The 25,968-nt window shown below is 38.5% G+C and overlaps 1 protein-coding gene across 1 annotated transcript in view; it reads left to right on the plus strand.

Moving 5' to 3' along the window:
• SPAG17 (sperm associated antigen 17) overlaps positions 1–25,968 on the plus strand; it is a 264,380-nt gene that overhangs the window by 164,697 nt on the left and 73,715 nt on the right. The window contains exons 22-28 of the mRNA XM_078154933.1: positions 460–571; positions 1,468–1,632; positions 9,517–9,630; positions 11,855–12,042; positions 15,506–15,623; positions 17,547–17,725; positions 20,598–20,757. Coding sequence (XP_078011059.1) covers positions 460–571; positions 1,468–1,632; positions 9,517–9,630; positions 11,855–12,042; positions 15,506–15,623; positions 17,547–17,725; positions 20,598–20,757 — 1,036 coding nt within the window. The remainder of the gene's footprint in view (positions 1–459; positions 572–1,467; positions 1,633–9,516; positions 9,631–11,854; positions 12,043–15,505; positions 15,624–17,546; positions 17,726–20,597; positions 20,758–25,968) is intronic.

Here is a 25,968-nt window from a genome sequence, read left to right on the forward strand (position 1 = left end):
TATTTTCAATTGCTTCTTCTACTTTTCTGTTTTTTTTTAAAACCATTACCAAATAGTTTTTAATGACTTCTATTTTATAATACGGCTTGAAATCTGATATTGCTAAATCCTCTTCATAATTTTTTCCTTGAAATTTTAGAGTTTTTGTTCTAAATTTTCTTGATTTGTCTAGTTCTGTAAAGTGTCTATTAGTTAATTTGATTGATTCTGTCTGTAATTTAATTTGGTTAATATTATCATTTATTATTATATTGGCACTAGCCAATAAATTGATTTCTAATTATTTGCCTCCCTTTATTTCTGAGGTCCAACTTGAATTTCTCTGATTCTGATTATCTACAACTGTCTTTAAGAGAACTCTATGTAAAAAACCTAAAATTGCTTAAATTGATCCATATTTTCACCCATTTTCTGTCCACTGAATCCTTACACATACAGGATAATGTTCTCTTTTTCTAGTTTCAAGGATACAACATGGGAGAGCATCCAATCCAAGTTTCCGGTACAAATTACTATTTGTATCCCTCAGATGGAGGACAGATTGAAGTGGAAAAGATAGTATTTGGACAAGGTATATTGTGGGGTAAAAAACTGGCTATTAGATCAAGAAGTGTGAAATCACTTTGGATAACCCCATGACAATGAGCCTATTGTTTACTATGATAGAATAGAGCAACAGTACTCAGATAGGGTCTTGAGTCATGTTTAACTTTTATATACATATGGCCATATTCACATTGCACTCCTGTCTTACTTAGAACATAATATTCTAGATTTTATAGGACGTGCAGCAACCAATATGGCCATTTCAAGTAATAGTAAGGAGTAATGTGACTTTTAAGTCATAGAACTGCACAGACCCTTGGAACAAATTTTGTGTATTGACCCTTTGGGTCAATAAGTTTCCTTGTCTAGAAAGGTTCCCACAGAAGGTATAATGCATTAAACTATCAAACTAATTCATACTGTAATACAGATGGCTTCTACTAGATATTGAAATCATCTTTCTGGGGCAATCAAAGTTTTGATGAGGGAAAAAAAGGAATATTTATCTTAGAACATGAAGAGTGGCTTAGAGAAGGTAAATGTAGGGAGTTTAGAGCTGGGAATACTAGGGGGACAATGGGGCCATTTGGGGAAGGGAAGGTGGAAGGCTATCAAAGGAAAACTTGCCTACTGCCTATTTCACCATCTGTCTGGTGCTTGCTTTGCTCCTAATTCTAATTAGATTTGTTAATATTTATGTTTATGTATGTGTGTGTGTGTATACAAACATGTATACATAGATAGATAGATAGATAGATAGATAGATAGATAGATAGATAGATAGATAGATAGATAGACAGATAGATAGATGTAATTTACAAAAGCATACAATGCTACTCTCCAAGCATTGTGGGAAACTGAGAACTGAGCACTTGCAGTGATAGACTCATTCACCTTCTCTGCCCCGTTACATCTTCTTAGGGCCAACTTTCATAAAAGTGAAGGTGAAAAAGGACAAGCATCATTTCTTCATTCATATAAAAGACCCCAAGAAACTCCAAGGAAATACGAAAAGACGAGAAGATAATGATTCTTCAGATGATGAAGGCAAAGTTAAAAAAAAGAGATCAAGGACACCAAAGACAGGTAATTTTATCACTGAGACACACCATAGTATAATGTAATATAATGTAATATAATATATAATATAATATAATATAATATAATATAATATAATATAATATAATATATAAAATAATATAATATAATATAATATAATATAATATAATTAATAAATAATATAATTAATATAATTAATATAATAATATAATTAATAATATATAAATAAATAATATATTAATATAATATAATATAATATAATATAATATAATATAATATAATATAATATAATATAATATAATATAATATAATATAATATAATATAATATAATATAACATAACATAATATAATATAATTAATATAATATAATTAATATAATAAATAATATGATATAATATAGTACAACCCAACATATTGCTATGGTAACTAGGTGGCTCCATAGTGCATAGAATGCTGTTCCTAGAGTCGGGAAGAGTCATCATCCTTAGTCCAAATCCAACCTCAGACACTTACAAGCTGTGTGACCCTGGACAGGTCACTTAACCCTGTTTGCCTCAGTTTGCTCATCTGCAAAATGAGCTAGAGAAGGAAATGGAAAACCACTACAGTATCTTTGCCAAGAAAACCCCAAATGGGGTGACAGAGAGCTGGACACAACTGAAAACAAATGAACAACAACAAAAACAATACAATAAACATTTACTATGTGTAAAACGTAGTAATAACCATTGAGAGACATACAAAATTTAAATAAGGGACAATGACTGTTGTCATGGATCTTAAGTTCAGTAAGGGGATCAGACACTACACAGCTAGTTATAATAACAATACCTAATTTTATATAGTGCTTACTATGTGCCAGTCACAGTGATAAGGACTTTACAATTATAGTATTAGCTCATTTGGTCCTCACGACAACCTTGGGAAATAGGTGCTATTATTAGTCCCATGTTATAGATGAGAAAACTGAGGCAAATGGAGGCTATAATGACTTACTCAGGATCACACAGCTGGTAGGTGTGTGAGGCTGAATTTGAACTCAGATCTTCCTTACTCCAGGGCCAGTGCTCCATCCACTACACTTCCTAGCTACCTCACTAATAAATATACACTATTATATAATATTGTAGAAATGTATTTAGAGAGTTACAAACTATAATATTACCATAGTTTTAAGAGAAAAGTTTTGATAGATATCAAGGAAGGCTTCCCGGAAGAAGTGGCATTTGACTTCATGGACCAAAAAATAACTCAGTGGAAGAGAAAATGAGACTGATGTACCTACTAGCAACACCAGAATGTCTTAACTTGATTTGGTACGTGGTGTTTGCCTAAATATTGCCTATACCACTTTTCAGATACTTCAGGGAATCTCTGTGAGCTTGCCCACGTGAGCATTTTCTTGGCGGAGAACATGATATATCCATGCCTGTACCATTCATATCCACGTAGTTCCTTCAGAGTGAATCTACCCATTATGTGGAAGGGTTACTTCTAGTTCTTCATGCTTTTCATGGATACCAGGGCAGCACTCAGACTGTCTATCTCTTGCCCCTAGCTCAGGCCCCATGAATAACCTACTTCCTCTTCCAAATCATAGATTTTTTTCCTTAATTATGCTTTTTATGTCACTTTAGGAACATAGGTCATTATTGGAAACATGCTCCAGTCTACCTATACCCACAATGATATTTTGGCATCTTCAGCTTTGGGACCATAAAGCATCATTGAAAGAACATTTATGTTGAAAAGATGGTTCTTTGCATCAAGAAGCAATTCAAATTATTCAAAGTACTATGCAGTTTTCCAAATACATCCCTCTCTTTTCCTCCTGTACAATTCTGAGCCCAATTCGTCATTGGGCTATAGTTACTGTTCTAAATATATATGCTGAATTATATACACAATGGACTTGACATGTACTTGCATGTTTTAACTTACACAAAAAAAACTTAATCTGAAAAGAGACAAATATAAATGTATTACAACTATTGGATTTGATAGAAACAAAAACAATTCCATGTCTTTACTAAACATGGAATGAGGTACCTTGGGAGGTATTAAGTTCCCCTTCCCTAGAAGTCTTCAATCAAAGGCCAGATGACTTATACCTGTTGGTGTGTATTTTTTTTTTCAGATATAGGTTGGCCTAGTTGGTTTCTGAGGTCCATCCCAACTCTGAGTTTCTGTGGCTTTAATTACACTTTAAATTTTACATATGTATTCTCACAAAATCATAGAACTTGAGATTTGGAAGGAATCTCAGTGGCTAGCTAGTCTGAACAATACTCCAAAGTAATCCCTAGCAGAACCTGCCAAGTGGATGTCAAGCTTCTGTTAGAAAAGCACCCAAGAGCTAAAACCCAGCACTTTTCTATGTAGCCCAGTAGACTAGTCTTAGACAGCTCTAATTGATTTTCCTGACATCAAACCTAAATTGGAATCTTTGCAACTTCTATACATCATTCCTGGTTTTATCCTCTATGACCAACTAAATAAGTTTAATCTCTTCTCCACAAGACAGTTCTTCAGATACTTGAATACATCTATCATGTCCTCTCTCACTCTTCTCAATGCAAAACATACTGTTACTTCAGCTGACATGCATGATATAGACTCAAGACCACCACAATGGCTCCTCTCCTGTGGATACTCTCAAGTTTACCAATGTCTTTTTTATACCATGGCCTCCAGAACTGAACATATTACTTCAGACAAGTCTGTGGGAAGGAGAAGTACAGGGGAACCATTACCTTCCTTTACCTGGAAGCTTGCTTTGTTATATTACCTTTTTTGATTTCTACATCACAATGCTAACTCATGCTGACAGTATAAAGGTCCTATTCCTTCTTTGATCTTTTTTCTTCTGATAGAACTTAATTTTTTTTCTTTAGCTTCCCAGTCTCAGCTTATTTTTAGGTTAAGAATTCCTGAAACTATTTTTAAAGGATTATGCCATTTTCTTATGTTGCTACTATTGAGTTATTTCAGCTGTGTTCAACTCTTCATGAACCCATTTGGGATTTCTTGGCAAGAATACTGGAATGGTTTGCCATTTCCTTCTCCAGCTCATTTTACAGATGAAGAACTGAGGTAAACAAGGTTAAGTGACTTGCCCAGGGTCACGCAGCTAGTAAGTGTCTGAGGCTGGATTTGAATTCAGTAAGGTAAGTCTTCCTGATTCCAAGCACAGTGTTCTATCCACTGTGCCATGTAGCTGTCCCCCGTCCTGTCATATTCATCAGCTATTAAGAGGCAGCTAGGTGGCACAGTGGATAGAGGACTGCGCCTTGAGTCAAAAAGACCTTAGTTCAAATCCAGCCTCTGACACTTACTAGCTCTGTAACTCAGCCTCTGTCTTCTTCAGTTTCCTCTACTGTAAAACGGGGATATAGCAACATCTACTTCCTAGTATTGTTGTAAAGATCAAATGAGATCATAATTATAAAGTAATTAGCATGATGCCTAGCGCATAGGCACTAAATAAGTGTTATTATTATTACTACTTGACTTTATTTCTATGTTCTTTACATTTCTCTTTTTAAATCTAAGTTGCTCAGTGAGTTCCCCATATAGCAGTCAGTCTCTTCAGACAAAATCCATGGTTTTTTTGCTCCTCATTGAAATTGCTTCCATTGGTTTCTTCACAAGCTGGTTCATGAGCATCTCCACTTCCTCTTGGACCAACATCCCCCATTGCATTTTCATACATGAGATCCTACCTGTATTTCATCTGAACCCTTTGAGATTTCCAACCCCCCCCCAGTATCCACAGTGTATGTCAGACTATACCTAGATTCTCTCTCTTTTAGATCAAATTCCATGACAGAATAGCTCCTTCCCCCCTAAGGTTCCTATTATTTCAACCCCAGAAATGAGTTCTTCCCTGTTAAATAAAATTTCTCCTTGTGGTTCCTCTACCCTTTGAATGATGACATTATTACTAAGGCAAGTTATTAGCTGTTCTGGTTTTTGGCAGAGAGAGAGCCCCAGCATATTTCTGGATAATGGAGGTCCCTCATCACCACTATAGCATGCCTTATGATCTCTTTCTCCAGCTCCTTATAAATGTTTGAAGTATGCTCCAATGTTAAAAACCTCTTGTATTTTTCCTTGCATTGACCTTCATTCAAGTATTCTTTGTCATGTCTCCCCATTCTGGTTCTTGAATTTCATTATATAGGTATGCCTTCTTAATAAGCAATGGTACTTCATCCCACCATTTACCTGTCCTATTTCTTTTGAATAAGGTATACCCATCCACAGCCAAGAATGAAAATGCCAAACATTTGGATAGGTATTGGGCTCTCTATCCTAATTTAAATTTTTGCGTGTCTCCAGCTAATCCGTGGCTTCTCTATATTTGAGGCAAAATCGGGGTACAGGAAACATTTGAAGCAAAGCGAGAGGAGTATAGTACAGAGTTTATTACTAGATAGGCACAGGGAGAAGAAGTTGAGGAAGGAGCAAACCTTTGGGGGAAACTTCCATCGGTCCTTGAAAAAGGGAGTACAACTAGTCATCTCCATTTGGACCCTCTGTCCAGGAAGACTAGTGCCCAATGGACCACCTGGATCCCTTCCTTCTCCACCACAGCTTCGTCTTGCTTTCAGGTTCTCCTCTCAATTGCTTCTTTTGTCTCTTGTCCCTGTGCCACTGAGGCTTCCATTTTGGCTCCTCAAGTCCCAGACAGGATTGTAGATGCCATCTCCTTCCTCCTTCCTCTCGGTTTTCTCTCTCCTGATCTTTGTATGTCTCTTTTAAAATACCTGAATATGACTGAAGTCTCCCATTCGACTCAAAAGTTGCAATAGTCTAAATCACTCTCAAGGCTTTGGGGGAACCCTTGTGCAGCAAGTTCCAGAACTCCAGTCATTTCTTAAACCCTATTACAATGTTTTCCATTTCATTTATATGCCATAGTCAATCAACAAGCATGTGTTAAGTACTTACTATGTGTCAGGCATTGTGCTACGTTCTGGGGATACAACAAAAGGATGGGCAGTCTTTGCCCTCAAGGAGCTCACGGACAAATGGGGCAAAAAATGTGCAACCACCTATGTACAAAACAAAATGTATGCAGCATAAATTAGGAATGACCAGTGGAAGAAAGGCATAAGCATTAAGGGGAATTAGGAAAGGCTACTTGCAGAAGGTGGGAATTTAGCTGGGACTTAAAGAAGAAAGGGAAGCCAGGAGGCAGAAATGAAGAGGGAGAGAATTCCAGGCATGGAGGACACTCAGTCAAAGTGCCTGGAGTTCGGAGACGGAGTGAGTATCTCAGGTGAGGAATAAAACAAAAGGGCCAATGTCACTGGATCTCAGACTACATGTTGGGGGAGTAAGGTATAAGAAGCCTGGAAAGTAGGAAAAGGCCAGATTATGAAGAGCTTTAAAAGTCAAACAGAGTATTTCACATTTGATCTCGGAGGTAATTAGGAGTCTCTGGGGCTTTTTGAATAAAGAGGTAACATGATCAGATAGGCTTTTAAGGAAGATCAGTTTGACAGATGAGGAAAGAATTCCTTAATTCACCACCTGTTGGGAATTTAGGTTATTTTCAGATCTCTGTGTGTGTTTACTTCTGCATATTGTATATGCATGAACATGGAGCAGGAGAACTTTGCACCCCCTATGTAAGCTATCTGAGCCTCAGTCCCAGTTTCCCCATCCATGAAATGATCAAATTGTGTTACGTAAAACATATGATTCCTTTCCGCTCTTAACTGATAAACCTATGATTATCGGGGGCAAAATGAAAACACCAGACCAAAATGTTATAATTTCCAGAGATAAAGTTCCTTAAAGGGAATTTATAACTTCTCGTATTGAAATTTTGTGTAATGGATTTCTGTTAAAGAAAAGATAGCATGTATTTTTTATTTTACATATGTGTACTATATATACATACAAACATGTATACATATGCAAAATATATCAAAAATATACTATATGCATGTTTATATACACATGGAAAGAAGGAGAGAGGGAAGAAAGGAGGGAGGGAGAAAAAGAGAGAGAGAGAGAGAGAAGGTTTTAGATGGAGAGAGATTCTCAGGTTTTACTTGTATACACTATATGTGTGAATTTTTTCTCTAAAATTGTTTTGCAAAAGGAAATTTTTTAACAATTTTATTTCTATTAACAAAATTTTGAGTATTTCCATTTATGTCACATTGGTCAATATATCAATATATTTTGAGTAAGTACATATTATTTACTGTTCTATGACAATAAGGGGAAATAGCCTACCCAATTCAGAATAATAAATAATCTACAATCAATTGTTATATTTTACTTGGTAATGTATTGTAACATATCTGATTCTAAATTAGATTGTATATGAATATTAAAATGTATTTCTATTTTCTGTATACGAGTGATAGAATATCTAAGCCCACTACCTTCCCCAGGGGCAGGAGATACAATGGGGGAAGTAATTTAGATCCATGCTGCAGATTAAGAGGCTTGGAGTTTTGCTCATCTTCCTAGACAAGGAAGTATCATGCAGTTGAACTGGGGATTCCTCAAACCTGAGTATAGTTTGAACGGGGCTAGAGAGAGATTGCAGCCGGAAGCAGCGAAGGGAAGAGAGGTAGCAGCAGCTGGCATCATTCTCTTCCCAGAACACAAGAACCAGAGGGGAAGAATGCTGCTGATTGGAGGCTGGAGACTGTCCCCGGTAACAGAAGCTTATCGTTTGGTTTCCGATGATGTTCTCTTCTTTGGTTGTTGTTTTTTGATTTTTTATTCTAATTCTTTTTTTTACAAGCCTCTGCGGTCAGCCAGACCTGAATATCTCCCAGCCTGTACTTTAATTGGCATCTGAGAATACAAGAAGGCAGATGGCTCTCAGAGTTTAGCTCACAGTACAAACTTGCTGGAAGCTTCCTCTTCCAGCTTGGAAGCTAGATGCCAACATGGGAACGTAGTGACTATCTTAGGTTTTACTTTTTAAATTTTATTACTAACTCTGCAGACTCCCTTAAAAGAGCGAAGAAAGGATTCCCCACGGAGCTGAAATTGCCTGTTGATATAAGTGAGCCTGTGGTCTGCAATGACTAGGCAAGACTGACAAAATCTCCAATACTGATTCTAGCTAGAGACAAAAATAGGAAGCAAAGGGGAACATGGTATGGGGCCCCCGGAGGCAGCGAGTCTGCACTCCGGACTCAAAGGAAAGGATAAAATTGGAGGAGAGGGTAATTGTCAAAAGGAAAGGTTGCATCCTAAGCCAGCCCCAGTGGACATAGATAAGCATGGTCTGGGACAGGGGTAGGGAACCTGCAGCCTCGACCTTGGGGGCAGCCTTTTGACTGAGTCCAAGTTTTACAGAACAAATCCTTTTATTAAGGGGATTTGTTCTGTGAAATTTAGATTCAGTCAAAGGGCCACACTTGAGGGCCTAGAGGGCCACATGTGGCCTCAAAGCCACAGGTCCCCATCCCTGAAGATTTGTCTTCTATTTTCAAAAGGGGCAGGGGAAGCAGAGGGACAGAGACAGACAGAGACAGAAACACAGACAGAAACACAGAGAGACACAGAGAGAGAAATATTCTCAGCTAGCCACCCTAGCTTGCTCTGCATAGTGACACCAAGTGGCGATAACATAGATCAATTGAGCACAAAGAAGAGAGAATTTCCCTGTATGAGAATTTAATTTTTGAATTAAAATTTAGCCTGAGTAATATGCTCAAAAATTGCAGGGGAACGTCAACATCTAGCTTATCTCATATCTTCCTCTTGCCTTGAATCCTTGTGACCCATAAACACTCTAAATGGTACTCTGCTACGGAGGACTATTTGGAGAACTCCACAATAATGATGCCATGCAAAGTCTCCTTGTTCCAAGTCTTGCTTATGCTGTCATTGGTCAAATGTAAATTTCTCTTGACTTTGTCTCCTTGTAGAATGGGATCTCCATAAGAAGAGAATGGTCAGCAAGTTTGGGTCTTTCTCTGCCACACTGGAAAATGGAATCAATCTCTCTATAAGTTACCATGGACCTAGTGGGACACCACCAGGTGAGGGGAACATGACAGAAGATATATCCTTCCCTACCTATTCCTTTATTCTTAAATCAGACCCCATTCTGATTCGCCATGCCTCAGTAATTACCTCTGTGTGGTCAGAAGGTTTTAGGAGAATTTAATAGTCTATCTTTAAATGCTTTGAGGGTGACTTTTTGAGTTTCAGAGCACTCTTGATTTCCTGTGAAAGCAGACATATACTGAAAAAAAAATCCCAGTGATCTTTGTTAACCAGCCCAGGAAAATACACTGTTGGCCAGGGCCAAGGAAAGCATGATTTGCTGAGAAATCGTCTTGGTTTTCCAAGGAATAATATTTTTGAAAATTCTGCCAATAATTATGGAAATATCCATTGTGTTTCAGGATGTTGGTTTTAAAGGAGCCATTGTGTAGAAATAGTGAATGATTTCTCTGTCCTGTTTTTAATAAACACATTCTCCAACTTGAAGCTATTGCCTTCCAAACCACAAAAATGGGATGTCATTTTACCGAGGGCCAATTAGAAAATCAGTTTCATCCCTACACATTTTAGAAGTCACTAAAGACATCACCCACAAAAACAAGGCCTTACTATGCTCAGCAGCTAATCCCTGTGTTTTTCATCCCCGGATACTCTAATTGATACTTCTCTGTTTACATTACAATGAGCCATATTCAATACCTGTTATTTGAAGATGCCATTCCCATGATTCATTATGACTGTATTTATTATCTTGTGCCAAATAGTATCCAAATATTACAGTTAACGAAAAGTCTCTGAAATGCTTTCACACCATAGTCTAATAAAAGGGAAGTGTTTGAGGTCTTTTTTTTTTGCTTTTGTTTTATTTTTTAGATAAGTGGCCAAAATGTGGCTGGAAGAATCCATTAGGGCCCCACAAATTCTCCTTTGACATTCACTGTCACCTACATATTTTATAAGAAACCCTGCACTATCCAGATCTGAACACAGATCATGTCTATATCAAATGGAAACTTTATCAGTTGCTCTATTGCTACTTATATCATCACTAGGTGACTTTCTAAATGGCTCATTTGCCAATCTTTTGAGTTTGTCCTCAGATATTTGAACTTATATATGACCTTTTGAAATTAATAATAATAATAATAATAATAATAATAATAATAATAATTTGTTTTCACATAGTGAGGTTTACAAAACACTTTACAAATATTATCTCATTTGTTCCCCGTAACAACTCTAAGAGGTAGGTGCTATTATTGTCCCCATTTTGCAGATAACTGAGGTAGGCAGTAGTTAAGTGACTTGCCCAGGGTCCTGTTAGTAAATGCCAGAACCTATATTTTGAGCACAGGTCATTTTGACCCCTGATCTGACATTCAGCATCCTTCTAGCTGCTTCTGATTTCATTTGTAAGTTTTGTGATCTGCCTCATTCTCTTCAGTTATCCTTTCTCTTCAACAGAATCGATGGTGATGTTGTCACCAGGATTTCATTTTTGAAGCCCTCCTATCCTTTTTGAGCTGACTTCCTTTTTAGAATTTCTGGTCATGCTAATATGTAAATATGTTTTGCATGATTGAATGTGTATAACCTGTATCAAACTGCTTACTGTTTCAGGGAGTGGAGAAAGGGGAAGGAAGGGAGAGAATCTGAAACTCAAATTTAAAAAAAAATGTTTAAAAATTATTTTACATGTAATTGGGGAAAATAAAATATTATTTTAAAAAATAAAAATTAGCATTTTTGGTCATGGGATCCTTCTTCTCCTTTCACTGAATTCTTTGAACTATACTCCAGTAAATTCTCCTCTCCTCTCCTCTCCTCTCCTCTCCTCTCTTCTCCTCTCTTCTCTTCTCTTCTCTTCTCTTCTCTTCTCTTCTCTTCTCTTCTCTTCTCTTCTCTTCTCTTCTCTTCTCTTCTCTTCTCTGTCTCTCTCTCCTTCCCCTTCTCTTTCCCTTCTGTCTCTCTGTCTGTCTATCTCTCCCTCCTCTTTTCTGAATAGCATTATTATTTTTTTATTTTAAAAAACTGCTCTTCCCCCTAGAACATAGCTAGATAATCGCATGGCTTCAAGGTTAGGAAATGGGTCAAACATTTGACAAGAGTATACATGGACCTGTGATCTCACCAGTGTGGATACTGAATATGAATGTTGTAGTTCTTTTAATTTCTATTCTAATTAACTAACAACTTTCACGTCATGGTGTACAAAGAATTCATTTGAGGTATTTCCCATTTTTTTTCCTTTCACAGATGAAAAGGATCTGGAATTAGAAGAAATGTTGAACATCCCTTCAGCACATACTCAAACTGTGATTCCTGCTCCGCCCACCCCACCTCCGAAAGGAAAAGGCAAAACCCCTAAGGGTAAAGAAAAACACAAAGAGCCTCCCAAAGAGGAGGAGCCACCACCTCCCATTCCAAAGGAAGAAGAGAAACAGGTAAAAGAAGGGGAAAGAGAATAATCATTTATTAAGAACGTACTATGTGCCACGCAATGTTCTAAGCACTTCACAAATATTATCTCATTTTATCTTCACAGTACCCGTTGAGGCAGGGTCTGTTATTATCCCCGTTTTATAGTTGAAGAAATTGAGGCAGACAGAGGTTAAGTGACTTGCTTAAGGTCACACAGCTAATTAGGTGTTGGTGGCTTGAACAGAACACAGGTCTTCCTGGCTCCAAGTCTAGCATTCTGTGCACTATGGCGCCACCTAGTGGCCTCAAGGAATGGGGTCAATAGAGTGTTCTCTGCTGTTGCAAATGCCTTCAGGATTGCTACATCATCCTTTCATCAGCTCTGAGGCCAACTTTTCACTGAGCTCTCAGCTTCCACGGGCAAGTCACTTAAATTTTTCATTTCTTCATCTGAAAAGATAGAGGATTGTTTTTTGTTTGTTTGTTTAGGGTTTTTTGTTTTTGTTTTTGTCTTTTGGTGAGGCAATCAGGGTTAAGTGACTTGCCCAGAGTCACACCGCTACTAAGTTTCAAGTGTCTGAGGCAGGATTTGAACTCAAGTCCTCTTGACTCCAATGCCTGAGCTCTATCCACTGAGCCACCTAGCTGCCCCCAAAATAGAGTATTGTTGTGAAGATTAACTGAAGTGATGTTTTTAAAGTTCTTTGTAAACATTAAGGTCCTGAACATCATCTGTTATTTCATGATTTTTAGCAAACAAATGTGTGTCCAGGAAATAAACAATAGCAAAATTAGCATAGGTGGGTTTTTTATGATATGAAAACTATTTCTACTTTTTTTTTTCATCCAGAGTCCTGATTTGCTCCCTCTAGGTCCTGTTCCCACCTTCCCTTGAATGTCTTTTCTAAATCTAAAAATGAGGGAGAGCCATCTTTTCAATATTGATATATTAGCTATAATATCAGGCTGGGCAGAGAAGTTTAGTAGAAGGAACCTGGGTCAAATCCAAAATAGTTGGATGGGCAGGGGAAGGGAAGGGATCTATTGGGAAATAAAGGTGATGTAAAAACAGAATACACCGATTTCTGAGGACTCTGCACTGATGAAATCACATATCCTTGAAGTATCAAAGAATGTGTACGTTGGGGGGAAACTGCACTTGAAGTCAGATGACTCACATTCAAATTCCAGGTCTCAGGTCAGCTACATGCTAGCTATATGACCTGGGACAAGTCACCTTACCTCTCCTGGCCTTGATTTCCTAATCTGTAAAATGAGAGGGTTGAGTTTGTTGTTATTCCAATCTTTGTTTTCAGGGAAGACCAATGATGTCACAGGTGACGAATTGGATTGAAGTTGTGTAAAATCCTCAGCCTCGCTCTCTCTTCCAGTCATCAAAGTCCAGTGGCAGGACAAAAGTCAAGATGACTGATGATTGCCTGGGATGCGATGGGTGACCCTGGCATTTTAGATATCTGACTAAGCTTATCTAAGAGTTCCACAGCGCCTGCTTCAGCCGCCTTCATGGCCATTGGAATAAACTGTTCTCATCCTCCCATTCTACTGGGGGAAGTCTTCACATGCTAGACATAACCCTTAGGGACTTAATAAATTCTCACTGACTATGAAGGTTTTTCAAAGCTAAATAGATGATTTTATATGTCATCCCGGGTGTCATCAGGAGCCATTGGAGTTTATTGGACAGGTGCTTTAGACCTGTGCTTTTAGAAAGATCCATTTGAGAGCTGAGTGAGATGGACTTGAATGGGGAGACACCTGAAATCAGGGAGGCCAAACAGACGGCTACTTCAATAATTAACCTCTGAACTCCCTTCCAGCCTTTAATCTATTGGCCTAGACACTACTACTGCCAAGGTATGTGATCTTGAGCTACACCCTTCCGTGCCTCCGTGTTCTCATCTGTAAAATGAGAGGTTTGAACTAAAGGATCTTTATCGCTGACGTTCTGTGGTTAATAGCTTGGTGCTGGCTCTCCTCAGACTTCTGGTGTGAATTCACTCTATGTTCTACCAAACAAACAGAAATTTTGCTATTTTCCAATCACCTGCTAGCATTTTGACAGAAAGCAAGTCAGGCTAAAATGAGAGCATAGAAACGCAATAGAAAACTACTTTAAGGAGGAAAAAGTCTCGCTCAAGAAATCTCAACCCATTGAGAGATAATCACTAAAATCCAAGCAAAGCTGTCTGGTGGTTTTCTATATGAGTTCTGTATAAGGGAATAGGAGGACTGAGGAACTCACTTCTAGCAAGTATGGTGAGTGTAATCGAGTAACCTAAACAGAGGTTTGTCTTTCTGAGATAACCATGTAAGAGCTGTCTCTCCTCAAAGAGAAGGCTGATGATCACCTGCTCGTGTTGGACAAGAAAGGGTGATCTGGAGGTCCACAAATAAGTTGAAGGACTTTCCAAAGCATCAAGGCAGCCTGCTCATGCTGGGTTTGGACGTGGCATTTGAGTAAAACAGGATGGAGATGTCTTTGTCAGCATGCTTGTGGTTGTGCAACTGGTAAACAAGTAGTGAGCATTACATTAAAGTGTGAGGCCTGCCATAAAGGCCTACTATAAGAACCTGTCTTATCTAATTATCCCTATCTGATTTATGTAAAATGTCAAACTGATTAATAGTGATTGGAATAGAGTAGGGATCCTAATGACTCATATCTCACACTTTAGAGGCAAGATGCTTTGACTCCAGAACCAGTGCACCACTCCACTGCCTCATGAAGTGACTTTCCCAGATCTCATAACCAAATCCAAATTGATATAGCCTTTTAGGTCCATGCCAAGTCCCAGCTGCTTCATGAAACTTTCCCCCACACAATTTCAGCCCTCTCTTGGTGGAATTGAAAAAGATCAGCTCTGCCTCTACTAGCCAAGTGATCCTTTTTTAAGTCACTCTCTGTAGGTTTCAGTTTCTTTATCTGTAAAATGAAGGGGTTGGACTAATAACTTCTCTAATGTTTTATGATGTATTTGCAAGCTCAAAATTATTCCGTAGTACATCTTATGTGTGCTTTTGAATAAATGCATCTTGGGCACAGTGCATACTGTTTTGTCATTATTAAGTGTTTTATTTGTGTAGGTCTGGCCTCCCAAAATAGATTTTCTTTAACAGTAAGATTCTGATCTTATGCTTCATGTATCCATCATTGTATACACCCACCTTGCAATTCTGAGCATTAGTGCTCATAAAAAGTCCTTGTACCAGTTGCTCTCAACAACACAGTACTGGTGTTTGGGAGAGGCAGAATGAAAGAGTGGATCAGAGGAAGGAGAGGACAGGGAAAAGAAAGATGGAAGGAAAGAAGGAAGAGAGGATGGGAGGGAGGGAGAGAGATGAGAGGGAAGAAAGCAATGGTGGCTACTCAGCAAATGCTTGTTGGATTTCATCGAATTTAATCTATGTTCATTGGTTTAGAGTAGTAAGCAGATGCTTTAAAACTAACTATATCCTATTCCATAGGAAGAAGTAAAGGCAGAAGCCCCTCCGCCAGAGCCCCCCTTTATTCCCACCTTCCAAAGACTAAATGTTTCATGTCCTAATGGGCTGGCAGTGACCTTCCTTGGCTACCTTTCTCCAGGTTAGTATTTTGGGTGTGATGCACTTTGAGAATTATGGATACAGTTAAATCATAACTAAGAATAAAATATTTCCCTGATCAGAGACATCTGATATAGAAAAACAATTGCTTACATTTTCAAGGTTAATAAGAGGTAATAATGGACAAAGGGCTATCCTTAGAGTCAGGAAGATTTGGGTTCAGGTCCTGCTTTTGACACATACTAGCTGTGTAAGCCAAGCAGATCACTTCACTTCTCAATGTCTGGGCTATTCTCTTAAGACTATAAATCTCACATGTGCAAGATGTACCTCAGTGAAGGGGGTTTCCACACCAGAAGTTCACTTCATTGGCAAAATTATGGGTCCTGATTATCCCTTTCCCCCACAAAAAAAAGTAAAATAATCAAGGTTATTTCCACGTCTTAAGAGATGCTCCGCAGAAACAGTGCTTTGCTGATGTTGTTGCAATGAATTCTATTAAATAAAAAAGTCCTTGTGACAGCTGCCCTCAACAACACAGTACTGGGCACAGTAGGTGCCTGGTAGAGGCAGAATGATAGAGTAGATCAGAGGAGGGAGGGGACAGGGAAAAGAAAGATGGAAGGAAAGAAGGAGAGAGGATGGGAAGGAGGGAGGGAGACAAGAGGGGAGAAAGCATTGTTCCTAGGTATTCTGCATGCAAGTATATCCCACAGACTGTTGTTTCTCAATAACACCACGAATACATTATAACTGACCTCATCGTACAGTCACAAAGGGTTATCATCACATCATTTGGTCAAATGGTCACTTACAACACTGTTCTGATGACACTAGCTGCCTCTCTGGATATTATCAGAATCAAAGAATGTCAGAGGTGGAAGGGACTTCTGACATCAGAATAGTCCAAATGCTTCATTTTACAGCTTGGGAACCTAGGGTCAAGAGTTGATAATAATAACAAAAATAACACCAACAATAATGGCATTTATATAGCACCTACTGTGTGCCAGGCATTGTGCTAACTGCTTTACAAATATTATCTCCTCTGTTCTTCACAACAAGCCTGAGACGTAGGTGTTATTGTTATCCTCATTTTACAATCGAGGAAACGGAGGCAAATAGCATTTAAGTGACTTGCCCAAGCTCACACAGCTAGTAAGTATTTAAGGCCAAATTTGAACTCAGGTTTTCCTGACTCCAGGCCTAGTGCTCTATCCACTGTGCCACAAAACTCCCCTGGGATCACCTAGCTAGTTAATTGCAGGTCCAGAATTATATCTCTGAAGTCCTGACTGCCAACCCAGTACTTTTTCTCCTTTATAAATAGCCTTCATACCCAAAATAACATGAATCCTCTCTCTTAAGTAAAGTCTAAGTTCAATAAATCAGCTTGGCATCTTGGATGTCCCATGTAGTCTGTTAAGGTGACACCTATTGTATAAATTTCAGCATGAGATGTCAGGTACTATATACAATACCAGTAGAATTTTCAGCATCCTCAGATTAGATACCTTTATTTGAATTACTTGGTCAGATGCTTCCCTCCTTTACATCTGGCTGGGAACTGGGCACAGAGAGAATGAGAGTTTTGAGGACAGGCAAAAATGGAGGATTAATCTTCTAGTATAGGGCACTGCCCTTGGGTGAGTCATTTACCTTAACCGGGCCTCAGTTTCCTCATCTGCAAAATGAAGGAGTTGGACTAAATGATCTCTAAGATACCTTCTAGCTCTATATCTGTGAGTCTATGATCCTTTAGCTATCCCAGTTCCCTTCATAAAATTTGGTATAATCATATCAACAAAGTGTTGTTAGTAACTATGGGCCATTGGCCATGACATAGAAACCACCTTGTTCAATAGTCCCAGAAATTATAATGGTTCTCATTAAAGTAAGAAAATTGAATCCCAGCTCCACAATCCCCCTCTACAACATCCAGTTCACAAATAATCATCTTTAGGTCCACACATCGGGGATGATGAACACACCTGGGACATCATGGTTCGTCAGAGTTATCCTCAAAGGGTGAAGTGCTCTCAGATGCGTAAAACAGTGACACCACCCATAGAACAGGAGCAGTCCAGAGTTATTACCAGTCAAGGGACTGTTGTCAAATACATGCTGGATGGGTCTACGCAGGTAAAGAAATTTGCTAGAGATTTGAATGCATTTGAAACACAAGAACTTGTCCCCTTCCCAGGAGTTTGAAACCCATGGGAATCAATCAATTGTTCATACATAGATTGTTCTTACTATCAGCTGAATTGCCACAAGAGATGGATGACATGGGAGAGATGGATGACAGTCATAATATTTGAAAAGAGAATTGAATATCATATTGATACAGCATTATTGGGGAGATAAAAACTTATCTATAGAAATTCAAAAAAGAAATAGTGAGACTGGCTTGTTGGCCACAGATGAGAAATTGAGATCTAGAAGAGACCTCAGGGAGAGTCCAACTCCCTCATTTTGCAGAAGAAGAAAATGAGACCCAGATGGGATACTTGCCCCCAGATTCACATGGGTAGTAAGTAGTAGAATGGAGATTTGAGACTAAGTCATATGACTTCACATCCAGCATTTCCCATTTCACCAAGTTGTTCTCTCTCAGTATGTAGGTAGAAAAGGTCTAACATCTCATAGACTAGGCAGGTAACTCTCTAACTAAAAAAGTTAATTGTTAGGCCACAATTAGCACAAGCAGCAGAGAATCAATCCACATACTTTTTTGCATCTCAGTGTTAGAGGCTGCATTGAGTGCATAATCATTTACAAAAAAAAAAAAGCCATGCACCAACTCTTCCTCTAACTTTAGTCTTGGCCTGTAGCTTTTTCTTTTCTTTTCTTTTTTTGGCTTGTAGCTTTTTCAGGTTAAATAATTTACCTCCAGTGCAGTAGCTGACCCTGATGCAAGTAAACATAATATTGAATGAAGTAATAAAGGCATTTGACGTATAAAAGCACAGGGAATGACTTTCCCTGATACTCAGATCTTACTAATTCATCCCTTTCCTGCCTTCCCTTCCTTTTCTGGATCTTTCTCCCTTGATTTCTGCCTTTCATCCACCACCTCTAACTCTTCTATCTTTAGTCTTGCTCTTTCCACTAGTAACTTCATATCTGCTCCTTTATCCTTTTTAAAAATTCAAAGACTCAGAAAATCTTAGAATTGGAAGCAACGTCGGAAGACGTTTAATTCAGTTTAATCAAACCTACCTAAAGAGGGTCCATCTAGATTAGAAGAACTCCAGTGATAGTAAATGCATTGCCTTTTGAAATATACTATTCTAAATTTTTATTTAATTTTAAAATAGCACCTATAACAGTGCCTGGCACATAGTACGCATTTAATTAGTGCTTGTTGACCTGACTTACTGACTTAATTGTTAGGAAGTTTTCCCTTCTATCATGGTGAATTTATATCTTGGCAATTTCTACTCATTGTTCCTGATTCTGGCCTTTGAGGCCAAGTAGAAACTGTTTAATCCTCCTACCACATGCCAGCCCATTATGTAGAGCGGCAAACACATCCTCCCTAAGTCTTCTCTTCTGCAGACTACAGAAGGAGTCATATTACTTTAATTGATTCTTATATGCCATAGACTCAAGGCACATCAGTATACTAGTTGCATGGTACAGTGGGAAAAGCTTTGATTTAGAGTTAGAGGGACCTGAGTTAGAAACCCAGTTTTCTTACTGAGTGTGATTTTGAACAAGTTGTATATCCTCTCTGGGCCTCAGTTCTTCTTCTACAAAAAGAGACGATTGATTAGATGACCTCTAAGCATAAAAGTGCTTATCTTGTGATCCGTGTGTGTGTGTGTGTGTGTGTGTGTGTGTGTGTGTGTGTGTGTGTGTGGGTGCGTGGGTGTGTGGGTGTGTGTGTGTTCCAGTTAATCAATGTCCTTTCTAAATGATAGCACTCACAGGTTATTTCAGATTTGAATGATTTCCCCAAATAAATAACCAAAGTCCCTCTATGCAGCATTCTAGGTCCTCCATGATTCAGCTATAATCTATTTTTCTCTTTTTATATTCCAGTATTTCCCTTCATTTACAAGACTCTTTAGTTAAACAGGACCAATCACTGTTTCTCAAAGATGCCCCAACCTTTATCGCTTCTGAAATTTTTCTTATGCTATTTCCTCTGTTTGGAATATGTGATCTAGGGAGACTCATTCTATTGGTCTGGGCCTGTTTCCTCATTTAGAAAATGGGGGCATTAAGCTATTCAAGGTCTCTTCCAGGTCTATAGCCTTGATCTTCTTTACGTCTTTCCATTAATCTTCTATAGAAGTCTGTCTTCTGTGGCCATGGTGATGCATTAAATGGATTAAAATACTAAATCATATATCATGAGAGACAGCATGGTGCAGAGTTGGCCTTGGAGCCAGGAAATTTGGGGTTCAAGCCCTGCCTCTGCCATAGCTTGGCTCTGTGACCCTGGGCAAGTCAGTTAAATGCTTGGTGCTTTAGGCAACTCTCTAAACCGTGAGTGGCAGAAAAGCTGGTCATTTCCATGGGTGGAAGGATTTTCTTTACCTGGAAATTCTTATATTCCCGAGATCACGGGTCTAATTCCTATCATAAAAGTAGAAAAATAGTGCCTGATGAATTACAGAAGGAGTTATCTAAGTTGTTACAGTCATGATGTCATCAGAAATCTTTACATATGAGAGTTCAACAAATTTTGTTACAATTATTAATTCAAACAAGCCATTCAGTTGCCTGCTGACTCTGACTGTCAAGTGATTAGAGCCTGCTGGCCTATTAGATTATGTATATTAATTAATTTGACTTCAAAAAAACTTGCTAGAAATCTCACAGAGACTAAATCTGGCCCAAGAGCCATATGTCCAGGAGTTAGTTTCCTTTCTTCTGGCCAGGCGATTTTTCTTTTCCACATTGGCTCTCAAATCAGTTTTAGTGTGACAATCTGTTCTTTGTTGTTTGACCATATCTCTCTAATTTTGTGAAGACTAACCTGAAATATCAATGTTGTCCTTAGGTACTCTTTGCAGACGGTGCAGTGAGTTACAGTCCAGATTCTGGTCCCATGTGTGCCCACTCAGACATTCCAACAACTCCAGGTTCAACAGAATTAAGAAACTCTTTTTGTCTACCAAAACCAGATAATGCCCCATCTGACGCCATCAGCATAAAAAAAGGTGATGTTGGTTGCCTTTGCCCAATTCAGAATGGCTTCAAGGAATGACTTTAAATGATCTAAGAACCAACCCCTTCTATATGCATATTGCAGGCTGGAAGAGCTTGAGTGTGTATTTTTATCTGACCTTTGAAACATCTGCTATTTTTTTCTGCTTTCATTCAAGCCATGGGATCCTAGGGCTAGAGCTGGACCTCAGCATTCATCTAGTGCAACTCCAGACGAGAGAACTGAAGTCCAGGGAAGTTAATTGACTTACTTAAAGGTCACACAGATAGTGTCAGAGGCAAGATTTGAACCCAGACCCTCTAAATCTAGAACTAATACTCTTTCTACTGTATTTAGCTACCTCCTGGCTAACTGTGTTTTCAAGACAGTTGATTCTTGATTTTCCACGTTAATAGAAATGAGTCATGTCAAAAATCATTCAGAACTTGGTCAACTTAAAAACCATTTCTCTCTGGCTCTGGATGACCTTTTTGTGCTTATATTTGAATGTGGGTGTGTCTGATAACACATTATGGTTTAAGAAAGACATTCCCTCCTATGGCATTTCTATAGCTACATTTCAAACTTTATTCAGTAAAGCTCTAGCGTATGTCTACCATGTGCCTTGAACTATGTTGGCAAATGGGAAACAAAGAATTTTTTTAAAGACACACTGTTATCTTCTATTGGAGGGATATAACATGTACACACACACACACACACACACACACACACACACACACAAAATCATTCCAAGTAGAGTGTGATGCATACAAAAGAGGGATCCAAAGAAAATAGTCTAGGAACATTGGAAAAGGGAAGTACCTCTATACAAAAATGCAATGAGTTGTATAGATGCTTTATATCCCCAACTAATGAGCAAGTCATGTCTTATGGGATCCTCATATCCCCTGCAGGATTTAGCAGAGGGTAGAGACTCAATGTTTGTTAAGTGAACTGATGTTCTGAGGATTCATGATGTTCAGGTAAGGAAAAAAAGCCACACTTAATACCAGACATAAAAGGAACCGGCTGACGGCCCGTCCATATCATGCTCTGTTCAGTTCTACTCACTCTCCATCGTAGACTAGACACGGCATAAAACTTTCTGTTTGTGATAGAAGCCATCTCTGAGAGGAGAAGGTGAGCTTTTTTAGCATGAGTTGGGGGCTCTGTTTTTGTGTTATATTTTATGCTGTGATTGCTTTCTTTAAGGAGTGATTCTTTGGGCTTGGCTAAAATAAAAAAGATATCAGACCTTCACGAGGAGGGGTACAATCTCTTTAACCTCATGGGCTATCAGTACAGATAATGCCCATGGGTGTCATTGGAAGGCCTAAGGTTTAGACAGAGGAGAAATAAAGAGGAAATGAAAAGGAAAGAGGAGAAAATGGATAAAGGAGGGAGTGATAAAAGAGATAGGAGAGAATAGATGAGGGAAGGAGAGATAAAGGAAAAGAAAAAGAGGGGAAAATAGTGAAAATTAGACAACTTAGCACTTGGTAACACACAGTAGAATATAAATGCCCACAAAGTGAGGACTGTTTATATTTTTATACTCCAAGTACCTAGCACAATGCTTGCCATGCAGTAGGTGTTTAATAAATGTTTTGATGAGTTGATCGGCACCCCTGAAATAACATGTTTATCCCTGCCCCCAAACGTTGAAGAACAGATGTGAATCAGATGTGACTTTTCCTCCCAGACTAACACAAAGCAGCAGCTTAGGTAAAGATGCCCTTTCTTTCCAAGCTCAATGGCTGTCAGAGCCACATATTTCTGGGACCACAGGAGGCAATAAAGGTCCTTAAAAAGAAAGCAGCATTGATTTTATTTTTAAACAGATTTTATTGATATCATTTGATTTGATGTCATTTGCCTTTCCTCTAACCCAGGAGTAGGGAACCTGCAGTCTTGAGGCCACATGTGGCCCTCTGACTGAATCCAAACTTCACAGAACAAATCCCCTTAGTAAAAGGATTTGTTCTATAAAACTTGGACTCAGTCAAAGGACATTCATATTCTACTGTGTGTTACTAGGTGCTAAGTTGTCTAATTTTCACTGTTTCCCCCTCTTTTTCTTTTCTTCTATGTCTCCTTCCGTTATCTATTCTCTCCTATCTCTTTTATCACTTCCTCCTTTATCCATTTTCTCCTCTTTCCTTTTCATTTCCTCTGTATTTCTCCTCTGTCTAAACCTTAAGCCTTCCAATGACACCCATGGGCATTATCTGTACTGGTAGCCCATGAGGTTAAAGAGATTGTACCCTCCTAGTGAAGGTCTGATATCTTTTTTTTTCAATTTTAGCCAAGCCCAAAGAGAGTCTCTTCATAAAGAAAGAGCACATGGTCTTGAGGCTGCGAGTTCCCCACACCTGCCCCAACCCTTCCCAGAGAGCCATAGCTTATACCAAACAATTTAAAAAGTAAAAGGAGAGAAAAAAAATTCAGCAAATCAAATCAACACATTGAAAAAGACTAATGCTATATGTAGTGTTCCACACCTGTGGACCCTCAGCTTTTCAAAGGACCAGGGGCAGACATCTTCTCATCTCTTTTTGGGGGGCAAGTTTTGTTCTCCAAAATTTCATAACATTCAGTTTCCACTTACATTGTTGTAGGCATCATGTATATTGTATTCCTGGTTCTGATTTCTTCACTTTGCATCAGTTCATATAAATATTTTCACGTTTCTCTATATTCATCGTGTTTAACACTTCTTATAGCATAGCAGGATGGCTTTCCACAATGACCACACCATAGCTACACCAGCACTGCATACATTACTATACCTGTCTTTATACAACGCCGCCATCATTGCCTGTCTCATCTTTTATCATCTTTTTCAATTTTCTCTGTGTACAATGAGACCTCAGTGTTTTTTTATTTTCATTTCTCTTATTATTAGTGAACTGGAACGTTGTTTCATATAGTTGCTAGTCGTTAGCAAATTTTCTTTTGCAAACTTCGTTCATGTCCTTTGACTAACTGAATAGGGTGGTGATAGTCTAAGTGTACTCTACCCTCATCAGAATTCATCTAGAACAGGGGTGAAGAAACTGCAGCCTTGAGGCCACATGTGGCCCTTCACAGAACATACCTTTTTGGGATTTGGAGTTTGGATTCGTCAAAGGGCCATCCATATTTGAGGACCTAGAGGACCTCATGTGGCCTCGAGGCCACAGGTTCCCCACCCCTGATCTAGAATATTGCATTCAGTTCTGGGCCCTAAGGTTTAAGAAGGACATTGACAAGCTGTATATTGTCCACTTGGGGGCAAATAGCGTGATGAAGTGCCTTGAGACCATATCCAATGAATATCAGTTGAAGTAAGTGGAAGTGTTTAGCCTAGAGAAGAAAAGACTCAGAAGAGACATGATAATTGTCCCAAAGTATTTGAAGGTCTATCACAGAGAAAAGGGATTCTATTTGTTCTTTTTAACCCCAGGAATTAGAAGCAGAAGCAAGAAGCAGAGGGTTGAAGTTACAAAAATCTTAAGTTTGATGTCAGGAAAAATTCTGTAACCCTTAGGGCTGTCTGAAAGTAGAGTGGATTGCCTGGAGAAGTTGTGGGTTACCTGTCTTTAAAGGGCTTCACGCAGACATTGGACACTCACTTGTTCTTGTGGGGATTTCTTTGTTGTATGAGTTAGATTAGGTGGTCACTGAGGTTTCTCCTCTCAGATTCTATGATTTTATAAAACAAGAAGCATACATGAAAATGGGGAATTTTAATCTAAATGAACATCATTTTTTAAATAATAGTTGTTAGGTGACTGAGGCAAAGGCTTTTTATGGTGTATTTAGCATGCACAGATGTTTCAGTCTACTTATGTTGACAGAAGTCAAGAATAAGCATATTTGAATTTCAGCATTTTTTAAAGAAATATACTTTATTTTACATACTTTACGTGCCACGTTTACTTATATAGTTCTCAACTCACATAATTAGACTTGCACATATATTTTGTGGGAGAAAAATATTTTTCTTTTACTGTGGAAATATGTTTTATCTATGCCAGAGCCAACACAAGCTTGAATTAAAGAAGCAATTGGCTGTTTGCCAGTAGCTGAAGAGAGGGAGAGGAAAAGGGTACTACGACAGAATGTTAATATTTATTCCTCCTCTTCTTGATTTTGTTTATCTTCTGTGGGTTCAAGGACATCTGGTGTCCAACAGGCCTCCAATTCTGTGGGGGAAATGTGAGCATTGAGTTAGATCTGTGGCAGCTGCCTAGTCCTTCTTTAGGGGCTTCTAGGCCCATACATAAAACCCAAAAGGAGGGGAAATTCTAAATGTAAACACCTCATTCAAATTATTTCCAAATCATTCCACTTTTTGCTGTTCTATTTCACAAACACATGAAGCCCATTAGCCTCATTATCTTGATTAAAGCAACCCTCACTTTTTGAGTACAGAACCAAGTGGCCATCGTCTGTTCACTCAACCAACCCACAGTCCATTACTAGGCTCTTGGTTTTACTTAAATTGACTTTGCATATTCATTAATCATCTTCTGTAGAGTGTGACAACTGCCTACAAGATTTAAATAAGAACAAACCTGCCTATCCTTCATGACCCAGCTCAAATCCCAGCTCCCTGAAGCCTCAGTAGGAAATGATCTTTCCTTTCTCAGAATTCTCATAGCACTCTGTGCTTCTCTTATGTTCGTGTGGCGGGTTTTATATATTATACCAGTTCTTTAAAGTGCCTTGTAAATACATGCAAATATGAGTCCTTATAAGAACCAGCCCTCCTACCTTCTTGACCTTAAGACACAATATCTCTGGTCTTCAGTTTTCCTTATCTATAAAGTGAAGATGCTGGACCAGATTGCTAATAAGGTCCCTTCTAATTATAATTCTATAATCCTATAACCTGTGCTGTGTTGTGCAAAAATATTTTAATTAGAGGGGCAGCTAGGTGGCTCAGTGGATAGAGCACCGGCCCTGAAGTCAGGAGGACCTGAGTTCAAATCCGGCCTCAGACCGAACACTTGACACTTACTAGCTGTATGACCCTGGGCAAGTCACTTAACCCCAATTGCCTAAAAGCAAAAAAAAAATTTTAATTATGGTAATCACATATAAACTTGTAAGATATAGGTAATGTAACATATTGATTACAGCAATGGTTATATGCAAAATACCTAAGTACAAATTAAGTATGCATCATTGCTTGGCTACTACTGTTTAACTGTTTCAGGCTTCAACTTTCTAAACA

The sequence above is a fragment of the Phascolarctos cinereus genome, unplaced genomic scaffold, assembly GCF_003287225.1.
Source record: "Phascolarctos cinereus isolate Bilbo 61053 unplaced genomic scaffold, phaCin_HiC Scaffold_5;HRSCAF=322, whole genome shotgun sequence".
In the NCBI taxonomy this organism is placed as follows: domain Eukaryota; kingdom Metazoa; phylum Chordata; class Mammalia; order Diprotodontia; family Phascolarctidae; genus Phascolarctos; species Phascolarctos cinereus.